General features: G+C 33.5%; 1 protein-coding gene across 1 annotated transcript in view; it reads right to left on the reverse strand.

The window, feature by feature from the left end:
* The window catches only part of COL11A1 (collagen type XI alpha 1 chain), a 225,180-nt gene that overhangs the window by 151,943 nt on the left and 59,733 nt on the right, over positions 1-13,504 (reverse strand). The window contains exons 5-7 of the mRNA XM_004002244.6: positions 6,326-6,454; positions 1,059-1,175; positions 362-451 (exon numbers count right to left, since the gene is read on the reverse strand). Coding sequence (XP_004002293.3) covers positions 362-451; positions 1,059-1,175; positions 6,326-6,454 — 336 coding nt within the window. The remainder of the gene's footprint in view (positions 1-361; positions 452-1,058; positions 1,176-6,325; positions 6,455-13,504) is intronic.

Here is a 13,504-nt window from a genome sequence, read left to right on the forward strand (position 1 = left end):
ATACAATTTTTTTTTTTGGAGGATTTTCCTCCTCACAGAAAGGTCATGTTGTGAGTAACCTTAATCACATTTTGAGAAGCTTGCTCTATCCCAGGAGCAATAAAAAATGATGGCAGCCAATTCAGTTTGATCAATTTAACATTGCATGAAGCAGAGTCATGCAAACCTGAATTGGGATTAATTTTAAATGAACTGTTTTTTAGTAATAGTGAGCCAGTGCTATTGTTTCTCTTACTTCGGTAAAGGAATAAAAACATCAAATTTTTCAGAGGTTATAGATTCCTCCAGAGTAAAATATATCAAGAAATATTGCACATTTAAAAAATTTGAACTGCAATTTAATGCTGTCTATGAACATTACCTCATTTGATCCAGATACACTCCTAGGAGCTTCTGTCTGGTAACTTTCTGTCCCATAGTTGTAGTCTTGAAAATCATCAACAATATTTGCCTAATAGTGAATTCAAAAGAAAAGTAATTACTAAAAATGTTAAGGCAATCCCATATCTATGGAAATCATAATTAATTAGGGTATTGTATTAGCCAAATGAGTATTTATCTAGTTGGGTTAGGACAATGACTCGTCATCAGAGATCTTCCAGCTTATCTAGGAGAGATCTTGATTGCTTTTTCTTTGCTACCTTTACCCCTAGCTTGGCCATTGCTGCTGCTTGATAAGTTTTCTTCTTCTTGGATGCAAATTTTTCAGATTTAGGGGGTGTAAACTTTTTGGACTTTTTCTTTGAATTAGTGGCCACTGTCTTCATCTTCATTTTGAAACTGAATTTCTTTTTCTGTAAAATGTGGTGAAAGATGGAATGGAAAACATAAATAAAATGAAAAGGGAAATGAAGAGCATGGATGAAAGGAAGAATAAGCAAACCAAACCAAACATCATTCCTTCAGGACAGCTACTACTGTCAAATAAAAATCAGTTATTGGGTCATAGAAATGAGATGAGTGAAAGATCGACGATAAGTCTGAGGAAGAGTGGACATAGGAACCACAGGATGACAAACACCAGGACACCATACACAAAGGTTCTACTTTGCTTTTACCTCGGTTTGTGCTATTGTCTCCTCAGTTACAGTGGGTGACTCTGTTACACTTTCAGCCTCTTTATATTCTGCTTCCCCATACTCATAGTCATATTCCATTATATCCTCAGGTGCATACTACATCGCAAAGGAAAAAATATCAGGCAATTTTGTTAGTTGCTGGCAATACTATTAACAAAATGGGAATCATGTTCTTAACTTTTACTGGTAAAGTTAAGAGACAAGGAAATACTGTTATCTAAATATTACTTGTGTTATAAAGAAGCAATACTATCATATACAGAGTATAATGAAATACTGACAAAGCAGGTTTTCTAAGAGCAGAACAGTGGTTAGGAGTGTGAGGAAATTAAAAGTTTAGAATATTAATTCAAACTTTTAATTCTTAATATTAATTCAAACACAGCAGTTACATACTTGGACATAGTTGTTGTCCATAGTTGTTAAATATTCATGTTAATTTTAATTTGTAAAAACTATACACAAACCTCTTTTATTTATAGTAATTTCAATGGGTACTTTTTTTTTCCATTGAACTGCATGTTTAAAAATAGCCTTCCCAAGTATGAAGGAATTTTCATATCAATTGTTGGATGGAAAGGGGAGAGGAAGGAAAGGGAACAGAAGGAACATGAAATTATTCTATATTCTATTTAGAATAATAGAACCAATGGGAAAAACTCTAAAATCTATTCAGAAATAACTAATTTGTTATAAACTTAAGATCAAAATGAGCACAGTTGTGAACCATTAAAAGATTCAAAATTAGATCTGTTTATATTTTTTACAAATATTGTGTTTTCTCTATTGAAAAAGAGTATAACACTTGGGTATCTTAAAACATGTAAATGTAACTCAAATTGAAAGATGGAATACTAGATTGTTTTTATTAAAAGAATTAAGAGAGAAAAGTATGTTTCTCAATAAAGGGATGAGAGAAACAATTAATACTTAATTATGAGGAAAACAACTTCACCTTCAAAGCCAAATATCTCTATTGAAATTTTAATCTTAAACATATATTATTGGTTTTAATCAAAACAACTCTAAATCTATTAAGGTCATATATAACAAAAATATTTATTAAGCAGCAAATCAATAAGCTAAAATGCTAATATATATGTATATATTATTTATAATATATCTTTATGTATATGTATACATACATTTGTGTATGTATATGTACATATATTATATTTAGTATATTTATGTATATATATACTTAGGTACATATATACACATGTGTGTATATATACACACATGTGTATATACATACACACAAACATATGCTAAAAGCAGTCTATTTGGAAATCCCTAAGCATTTGGTAAAATTTCAATTATAACCCAAGTGGACCTCTCTTGGCCTTTTAAAATTGCCAATAGTTCCCTTTCAATGCACCAGAAAAATAACTCTTCACACCATGTCTTTCAGAGACTTGTGATCACTGGACCTTCTAATAAGCGCTATTAGCTACAGCAATGCAAATGAAGGCAAATTTCATAAAGACATACAATGAAACATATTGCAAACCAATTGCAAGAAGGATTGTAAAACCAAGAAGGATTGTAAAAATAGACAATTTAAAAGCATTTTAAATGCATCTTGGATGAAGCCTGATAATCAAAATAGCTAGTTACCTTTATTATCTTTATATCATGTTTTTCTTTTTTCTTTTTTCTTTTTTTTCCTTATAGGAGGAAACCTGTTCTAATCTCCATAATTCTCTCTTCTGTATTAACTTTTTCTACATGGAGATCAAACAGACTAGCTGTGATGGTGGAATAATAAAGGAGGTAATGTGCTCACTATCTTAGGCACGAAAGCATACGCTTTTCTTAGAGCCATCCAGAAGTCAGTGAAAAGAATCACTGCTTCTGTTCTCCTTGTCTTTAAACAACATCCCCTCTGGTGGGTATTGACCCATGTAGGAATTTGCTGTTCTACATGAAGCTTTACAACCTGCTTTTGGAAAAGATTCTCCCTTTTTACTGCAGAATTTTGTGATGCCTCAAAGACAGGTAAAGGAGAGAGAACTAGTTATAATTAATCAGATGAATATGAGCAAAAAGATGTGCAGTGATCGAATTTCTCCTACTATTTGAGAGTTGCCTAGCCTAAGTTAAAACATTTGAGGAGAAAGGGACTTTTTCTGGAAATTTTGTTAAGTCTTTTCTTATTCAAGTTGTTAGAGAAATAGTGACATCAGCAAATATCTATGCATCTATGAGAACTAGGATATCTGATAAATATTAAGTGCAAAAAATTAAAGGTAATAAATTTCTTTATAAAACAGTGTTTTCCTCTTGCTGCTTCTTTCTTTTCATGTTTTATACTGATATGAAAAATAAGAATGTTAATTCCCTGCTGTACATAGGACATTGCAATCTGAGCTGTATTCAATATATTAAGAAAGAACCATATGCAGATTTAACGTCCAATTTTCTAATTAAGATAGAAGGATTATTTAACATGGTGGAAAAATTCCCAAACTACCATAATTTTAATATTGGTTACTTTGCTATATAAGTGGTATTGCAGAGGTTCAAGTTGAATAATAGTTTCATATTAACACTATATTTAAATCTATCATTTTACATTTCACTCTGATTATGATGCAATGTTACATCAAACACATAAAAATTGAATCTTAAGAATGAATTAAAATATGCTCTTTAGAAGATATGAAACATACAAAAGCACAAGTTGAAGAAAACATATTTGAGTTAATTTATAAAATAAATTGACATATTTATTAATCCAAATCAGAATGATAATATATTATTGTCACAAATTTATTAATGGAAAATTAAGCAATATAAAGTACAACATGTATGTTGGATGCTCTATTTTGCACTATATGTTCTTTATTCATTGGTAACATTACTTTTGTATTTTGCATAGGCAAAATATCTATTGTACAATTATTAAAATGCATACTGTAATATAATGATACATAAATGGATATAGTTCAAAAGTAATATAAAGATGGCTTACAATTCTATTAACCAGGTGTTTTTCATACTAGTATAAAAGATTTTTATCACTGAAGTATCAATGTAATTTAGCATTGTTGGGAAAAAGTGAAAGCTGATTCTTTAAAAAAATTTTTCAAGATGACATATTCAATATAGAAACTAAGAAATGCTATTATTGGATCACCCAAGATTTTCATGCAGTCCTTATCATAGCAGTGCATTCTTTTCCTCATCAGATGCTTCTAGTAAAAACAAATTTGACTTACCAGCAGAATGTTAAATTTATGAATCAACAACTAAAGTAAAAAAGGGAACGCCTACTTTTTAATGAATTTAAGATAAAAATGGTTAAAAATATTATTTTGCCTTAAAACAACTCAGCTTACCTGACATAATAGCATTAAAACATGGGAATAAAACAGCTCAAGGTGATATAATAAGAATGCATACCTTCATTCTCCCCAAAATCAGAGACATATCTGTTGCTAAAAAGAACAAGTCTTATCTTTCTTAAAACAGGAGCAAAATATTAATAAATCTCATCTGTCTTGAACATATATACTAAATGTTATAAATTTTAATATTGAGTCCCCACATAGTCCCAACTAAACCTGAAGATATTAGAACGTTTTAATAAATCATGAGGGAATTCACAGATTGTTCTAATAAATCATGAGGGAATAAAAAGAATGAAGCACTTGAGAACTGGGAGACAAGCAAACACAAATATCCAAGTAATTTCTCTTTTATTCTCTCATATTTGCTTTCCTTTTAGCTTCTTAAAGCTTTATTCTGTTTCAAAAAAATATTAATATTAAATTATGGAAAAAGTCAGGGCAACAGAATTCACTAACATACCTTAAAAAGAAATGTCAAAAATTAATAAAACACAAATTTAATTCACATGCAGAAATAACAGTAAACTAAAATTAAGAGATAAGATCTTAACCTGCTCTAAATAGTAAAACTCAAAAGACTGTACTTCATATTATTTTAAAAGTCAAGAAGAAAGCTATTTGAGTTACTTTCAAAGATAAGGATAATTTTGATGTTTATAAACTTCCACCCCACCTTCTAAAATTTTAAACTCTTCATCTTAAGAAATAAAGTTTTGCAACCAACTAAAGATGCAACTCCTTCCAGAATTTTCTTTTTAATTTCCAGAAAATCCACATTAACAAATTCTACCTAAAATTTGCATAAAAGGTACACTGTGCTATATTTTTTGTTCTTTGGGGTATTCAAGTCTGACAAAATGGCTATGGCTAACCTAAATGTACATATTTTTTATCTGAGAAAGAATAGAGTCAAATTTCATTATGGTGAATTTTCTTGCAAAAGCAGCCTGGAAAAATGGTTTTACACCAGAATTTCAAATAAAGTAATGCACTATTAATCAAAGCATATGAACATCTAGTTATTGCAATCAGCTTATACTGCTTTTCATTCCATTGTTCTTTGTATCAAGTCTTGTGCAAGAAAAGGAAAACTTACATATCAATGTAGCATAACCTTGTAAGAAATGGAAAAAAAAAAAAGAGTCTCTAGATATTCAACACAGCCTGAAACTTGAAGATAGCGCTAACATCCCTTTTTCATCTGCTGCTGCTGCTAAGTCGCTTTAGTCGTGTCTGACTCTGTGTGACCCCATAGATGGCAGCCCACCAGGCTCCGCTGTCCCTGGGATTCTCCAAGCAAGAACACTGGAATGGGTTGCCATTTCCCTCTCCAATGCATGAAAGTGAAAAGTGAAAGTGAAGTCATTCAGTCGTGTTTGACTCTTAGCCACCCCATGGACTGCAGCCTACCCAGCTCCTCTGTCCATGGGATTTTCCAGGCAAGAGCACCAGAGTCGGGTGCCATTGCGATCAACAGGAATTGCCAAAGGCTTGAAGATATGGCAAGTATGCTAGAAAATAGTTATCCTTGTCTTGAGGCTACCTTAATTATAAAAGTAACAAGGAAAAAATAAGTGTTGGAGAAATTATCTCTTTTCTCATCTCCCGCTAAGAAAAATATCCTCCTCTACACACTATATAAGGGAACTATCTCTATTTCTAAGAAATTAAGTAACAAAATACTTAAGATTGAAACAAACATCAAAAATCTTCTTCAAATTGCATCTCCTTTGAAATATTAGTGAAAGAGTGAGTGTTAGTCACTCATTAAAACACTATTAAATAAAAGGTATAGTTTAATTAAAAGTGAATAAACAGAGATACAACTTGAAACTGCAAACTATGTCATTACCACGGGAATGAGAAAACCTGCCCTGATCTTCCATTCCTCACCTCGTCAACCTGGGGTTCCTGAGCCTGAGCAGCCTTGGGAGCTGAGGAATCACAGTCTGGACTGTAATGCTCACAGTAGTCATATGCTGCTTTGGGGTCACCTATGATCAACAGTTGCTGGATGTCCCCCTGCCAAGAAACAAACATGGTTACTTAGCATATTCGAATACACATATATCCTGAGCAAGATTTACCCAAGACACAGTGTTTTTCATTTTCAAATATCTGAGAAGAAAAATCACTTACATTTCAATGTTGAAAGCAGTCTTATAGGATTGAGAGAGAAATTCACAACTATTTAACAAATCAGATCTTAATATATTCCAATAAAAATTAATGAAAATAAATTTAAAAAATTAAAATGTAATAAAATCAAATATTTTGCTCTTGAAGTCACCTGAATATTTCCACATGGGTCTAATTCAACATGAAGCTAGTTTGATATAAATCTATGGGTCATGATCACATTAATTCAGAATTATGCCCAAGCGTGGAAAAATGTCTGGGTTAATATCCATTTGACTTGGTAATTCAAGTTTCTGTAAGTTTGAGAGCATGGGTCTGATTCACAAAACTCCTGATTTCATTTTGAATAATTTCCCAGTTATTACAGCTTTCTCTATATCTGACTAGCATAAGTTATTTAGAGTCTGATGAAAATTTTAGACATCTCTAAAACTGAGCACTAAAATAATTCACAGCACTTTTATGCTGCAGCATTCACTTATTCATCAACTAATGTGGATTGAAAAGGTACAATACACAGGACATTGAACATAGTATCATGGGGGGTGCAAACATAAACTTGATATAATCTTTGCCCTTGGAGATTATAATATAATGGTTAAGATTTAAAACTGTAATAAAATGGAAAATAAAATTTATAACTTAAAAAGATACAAGCAAACTCATGTGAAAAGTATCCAGAAAAGAATATAAATTATTTAATTCTGGCCCACAAACTTTCATTAAATACCATGGTTACTATCTGTAGTGTGGTAGTTAATGGTATTTGCATTGCTTTCTTCTGTCTAAAAGGCACTCTATAGTCTTACTCTTAAAATTAGCACTTATTTTAATGGCTGATAAATCTATATTTTCATCCCTATCACATTATTGAGATAAAATTTATATACAGAATTTATTCTTTTAAAGCGTACAATTCAGTGTTTTTAGTTCATTCACAGGGTTTTCCAACCATTACCAATATCTAATGTTAAGAAACTGTCATCACCTCTAAAAGAAACACCACAACCAAGGAGAGTCACTGCTTATCTCCTTCCCCCCGCCCCTGGTACAACTAGACATTTCATACATCATGAAGCCTTTTGTGACTAGCTTTTTTTATTTATCATGTCTTCAAATAAATGGACTCATTATTATGTCTGTGTTGCTATGCTTGATGGTGTCCCACAGGTCTTTTATACTCTGTAATCTTTATTTCAAGTTTTTTCTTTCTTTTCTTCATACTGAGGGATCTCCATTGATTTTCAACTCCAGATGTGGTTTATTCTTTTAAAAGAAATCCAACTGTTATTTATCTCTATTTGATAAAACATCATTTCCATATTGTCATTTAGTTCTTATGCTGTGGTTTCCTTTAGCTGTTTTTTGTCTTTTGTTTTTTTTTTTTTTTAACATACGCATAACTGCTGACTCAGAGTCTTTGGTAAGCCCAATATCTGTCATGTCTTCAAGGACATAGATTGGCTTTTCCTTTGTATGGGACATAATTTCCTGATTTCTTTGCCTGTCTCATAATTTTTTCTTGACAGTTGCATATTTTAAATATCACCTTTGGAAACTGTATTTCATTATGCCTTCCCCTCAACGCCTGATATTTCTGTTTGCAGTTATTTTTGCTGCTTGTTTAGTGATCTTTTGAAGTAATTCTATAAGTCAATAATTTTTGTTTTCTGTGTCCACTGAGGACTCTACTCAATTATGCTAGTGATGAGTAAATGATTGAACAGAGAGTTCCTTAAAAAACTTTCACTATTTGCCAAGAGTCTTTGAGTGTATATTTGTGTGTGAGTACGCCCTTAATATTTCAACAGTTTACAACTATGCTTTAGATCTCATTTTTTTATATACAGATCCTAAAGCTCAGTGATATTTGAGATATTAGGGTCTCTTCAGGTCTTTTCTGAACATTTACACAGGCCTCATAGATACCCAAGATTATACAGAAGCTTTTCAGTGCCCTTCACAGACATCTCATTTCCAATTTTTTTCATCTTTGTCTGATCCTTGTTTGCTCAACATCCTAGCATTTAAGTGAACACTGCCAAGTACTAAGATCTGCATCTAGAATGTCTCATTAGTAACAGAAAAATTACTAAAATTAAAATGTTAAAAACACACATCTGCCAATAAAAATTTCACTAACATGATGTATTACAATGCTTGATAATCATTAGGATAAATTTTGTTGAATTAAGAAATTTCTCCACAGTCAGATTTAGCTCTAATTCTTCAGTTACTTAGTCATTTTATTTAATCATTCATTCAGAAAGTTCTTTATAAGTTTATGTAATCTCGGTGGCTCAAAGGTAAAGAATCCACTTGCAATAGAGGAGATGCAGAGAGGTGAGTTTGATCCCTGAGTTGGGAAGATTCCCCATGGAGTGGGGAAATGGCAACCCACTCTGCTTATTTAATGTATATGCAGAGCATATCATGCAAAAAGCCCGGCTGGATGAATCAGAAGCTGGACTCAAGACTGCCAGGAGAAATAATAATAACCTCAGATATGCAGATGATATCACTCTAATGACAGAATGTGAGGAGGAACTAGAGATCTTCTGGATGAGAGTGAAAGAAGAGAGTGAAAATGCTGCGTTAAACCTCAATGCTGAAAAGCTAAGATCATGGCATCCAGTCCCATCACTTCATGGAAAATAGAGGGGGAAAAATGTAGAAGCAATGAGAGATTTTCTTTTCTTGGGCTCCAAAATCACTGCAGGGCTGACTGCAACCATGGTGACACTTCCTCCTTGGAAGGAAAGCTATGACAAACCAAGACAGCATATTAAAAAGCAGAGACATCACTTTGCCGACAAAGGTGTGTACAGTCAAAGCTACGGTTTTTCATGTCATGTATGGATGTGAGAGTTGGACCATAAAGAAGGCTGAGCGTTGATGAACTGATGCTTTTCGAACTGTGGTGCTGGAGAAGACTTCCTGAGAGTCCCTTGGACTGCAAAAAGATAAGACCAGTCAGTCCTAAAGGAAATCAACCCTGAATATTCACTGGAAGTACTGAAGCTGAAGCTCCACTATTTTGGCCACCTGATGCAAAGAGCTGATTCATTGGAAAAGACTCTGATGCTGGGAAAGTTTGAAGGCAAAAGGAGAAGGGTATGGTAGAGGATGAGATGGTTAGATAGCATCACCGACTCAATGGACATGAGTTTGAGCAAACTCTGGGAGATAATGAATGTCAGGGAAGCCTGGCATGCTTCAATCCACAGGGTCGACAAGAGTCTTATATGACCTAACAACTGAACAACAAATAACTAGTCACAGAGAAATTTGAATTTTCTTCATTCTGCTGTTTAAAAAAAAAGACATCATTCAGTACATCTTGAATACTGTCATCTTAGAGGATCTCAATTAGAAATTCTAATTCTTGAACCCCAGCTTTGTCATTAATTACTCAGAATTATGCAAGTCATTTGGACTTCCCAGATAGTGCAGTGGTAAAGAATCTTCCTGCCAATAAAGGAGACTCAATAGATATAGGCTTGACCCCTCGGTTGGGAAGATCCCCAGGAATAGGAAATGGCAATCCACTCCAATATTCTTGCCTGGAAAATTCCATGAACAGAGAAGCCTGGCAGGCTACAGTCCATGGGATCGCAAACAGTCTGAAAAAATGAGCAATTAAAACTTCAAACTTAACTTACAGATAATACAATAAACTAAATGCAGCTTTTGCTAAAACACAAAAAAGTCACCTGTTGTATGGCATATGGTATTTTTAATAGCAGATTTTTTAGAATACTGGATTTCTAAGTACTTAACTATTCTGGTTAAGGCACTCCACTTCATTAAATGGAATCTTGCCATTATTTCCACTATAAATTCTTTATTCAGGTGTTTGATATTCAGCCATAAAATATACTACTGGAAAGAAACTGGAAAATTCAATTAAAAATCTATAGTGCTCTTTTTCCCAGAAGGTATTTTACAGTGTTTTATGGTAATCATATGACATGATATGAGACAGTCTGTAGACAAACAAAAGCATCCTGACAGGTTGAATGAACCGTAAATGTTTAGATTCAATAGTAATAAAAACTTCTACAACTGGAAAAAGGTGAAGTTACCAAGTAAAATTGGCATATGCTGCACACAACATATGAAAAAGACATCCTCCTCCTCTAATGACCCACAAAGCCAAAATTAAAGCAGAGCTGATGCAATTACCTTGCTATCTACAGCTGTGCCAACTAGGTCTGAGTCTATGCTATAGCATTTGTCTATAGACAGGATGATCCTGGAAGAGGAAAGTAAAATAAATGTAAGAAAACTGAATAGAAATTATAAAGATATGGTTCCTCTGAATGTAACTTCCATTGCAAAAGGATTCTGACATAGTTTTATCACAACAAATTATGTAAGTATTAGTGTATCCTCATTTCAAGGCTAAAATATAATGCATATATCCTAACAATTATTGTCTGTTATTTTTGGTTCTATATGCATATACATGTTGTTGTTTAGTGTCTCATTTAATTTCAAAGGTTTCAAAAATTAGAAATTTCATCTCCCCTAAGCCTGGAGTAAACCATACGCTGCAACTGTAGTCTATAAAATCAGCTAGCCTCCATATTTCCTGAAGCACATTCTTACTTCCATTACTTCCAACATGTAGGTATCTCAATGGTAATTAATGCATTTGTAAAATGCTTCTCGGGAAAATCTTAACTGTATGTTATAAGCAAATAGGAGTTAGGGTGATGAAGAAGATGGAGAGAGAAATAGCATTAAACAGAAAAAGCATCTTAAAACTTTGGATGCATGAAGCTGACGAAGTTAGAAAAGTACATACAGTGCTGTACAGTTGGAGGGATGGCCCTATACAGTGATAGTGAGTAGTGAAGACTGAGGTATAAAAGAGATAAAGATAGAAGGAAAACAAAACAAACAAACAAACTAAGGAAGGAACCAATTTAAGAAGGGTTTTGTGTGTCAACTGAAATCTAAACATTACAGAGTGTTGTTCAAAGACTTTGAACTATGGAGTAAACTGATCAATGCTGCATTTTAATAAAACTGCTATGACAACATGGGGGAGGAGGATTTGAAAGCAGCCAGTTTGCAAGCATAAGAATCAATTAGGAATACACTGCAGTTAAGCATTGAGAAACTAAACTAAGGCAGCAATAGGAGGAATGGAATAAAGGATGGTGGTGGTGGTGGTGGTTTAGTTGCTAAGTCGTGTCCAACTCTTGTGACCCCATGAATGGTAGTTCAGCAGGCTCCTCTGTCCATGGGATTTCCCAGGCAAGAATACTGGAGGGGGTTGCATTTCCTTCTCCAGAGGATCTTTCTGACCCAGAGATCAAACCCAGTTCTCCTGCACAGCAGGCAGATTCTTTATCAACTGAGCCACCAGGGAAGTCCCTATGGAATAAAATATAGATATAAAAGATATCTAGGAATAAAAGATAGATATAAAAGATAATACAGTTTATTAGAGAAAACATGTGTGAGATTTGGGAACTGACTGGATGCTGATGATGGAGTGGGATGGGATATGCAAGGAGAGAAGGAGAAAGTGCATTAGAGAGTAATGGAAGGTAGTTTTGCAGTTTCTGATATGTGCAAGAGTAGGGAGGCAAAGGCATTTGTTTGGCTGAGAAACAATAAAAGAAAAAGATGGAGGATGAACATTTTTGGTCTATGAAGTGAAATGATAATTAAGGGTTGTTTTTAGAAAAAGGTCAGTCTTCTTTTTAAAAACTTTCTCTTTATTTACTTTTGAATTGTACTCCTCTACATGCCAACTGTCAGGTTATATAGCTGTGGCCAAACTAAGCTATAAGCATCAGTAAGAATCAACAGAAATTTTTCCTTTAACCTGACAGTACAGACTTCTGTAATAATTAATACTCATTTTTTCCACTGATAATTACAGACAAAATGAATTTGCCTAGATTTAATGTTATGGGCTGGCTGATTTGTGTTCCCAAATTCACATGTTTAAATTCTTAGTCTCAGAATCTGACTGTATTTAGAGATAGGACACATAAAGATAGAATTAGGATTAAATGAAATCTTTATGCTGGGCCCTAATCCAATATGGCTGGTCTTTCTATAAGAAAAGGAGAATAGGACACAGACACCACAAAACAAAGAGCTTGTGAAGACACAGGTAGAAGATGACTATCTACAAGCCAAAGTGAAAGGTCTCAGAAGAAATCAACCTTGCTGACATCTTGATCTCAGAGTTCAAGCAAACAGAACTGTGAAAAAGTTAATTTCTGTTGTTTTAAGACCCAGCCTGTGGTATTTGGTTGTGGCCATCCTAGAAAATGAATATAGACTGATAATTACTAGCTGTTTATATTTATATCTTGCAAGTATTATCTATAGTAGAATAAAGAAGAGCGCTTCAAAGCAAGTACTTTTGTTTGTTCATGATATGGGTAATGTCTAACTGTGTCAACTGGTATTAAGTAGATGTTGTGGAAGTATTGACTGATTTAATATGACAAGTAGCTAGAATTCAGGGTAATCACAGGTTATAATGCACCTGGACAGTATCGTCATGTGTAAATATCCCTGAGGCACTGGGGGTAACAGAAAGTAAAGAATGATAAAAAAAAAAAAAAAGAAAGAAAGAAAGAAAGAAAAAGAAAAATTATTGTCTCCAAGTATAAATAAACAATTTGAAAGCATTGAGTTGTTTGTGTGTGTGTGTGTGTGTGTGTGTGTGTGTGTGTGTGTGTGTGTGTTAAGTTTTATTTGGGGCAAAATTAGGACTGCAGCCTGGGAGGCAGCATCTCAGATAGCTCTGAGAGACTGCTCCAAAGCAGCAGTGGGGGAAAGAATATATAAGGTTTTGGTGAAGGGGGAATTCAATACCATGAAGCACTCATTTTACAAAAAGCTTTTTTGTTAGTCATGAGGATCTGATTTATCTATGAAGGGATTTAGTGCTTCTCTAGA

The sequence above is a fragment of the Ovis aries genome, chromosome 1 (genome assembly GCF_016772045.2).
Source record: "Ovis aries strain OAR_USU_Benz2616 breed Rambouillet chromosome 1, ARS-UI_Ramb_v3.0, whole genome shotgun sequence".
Taxonomy (NCBI): Eukaryota; Metazoa; Chordata; class Mammalia; order Artiodactyla; family Bovidae; genus Ovis; species Ovis aries.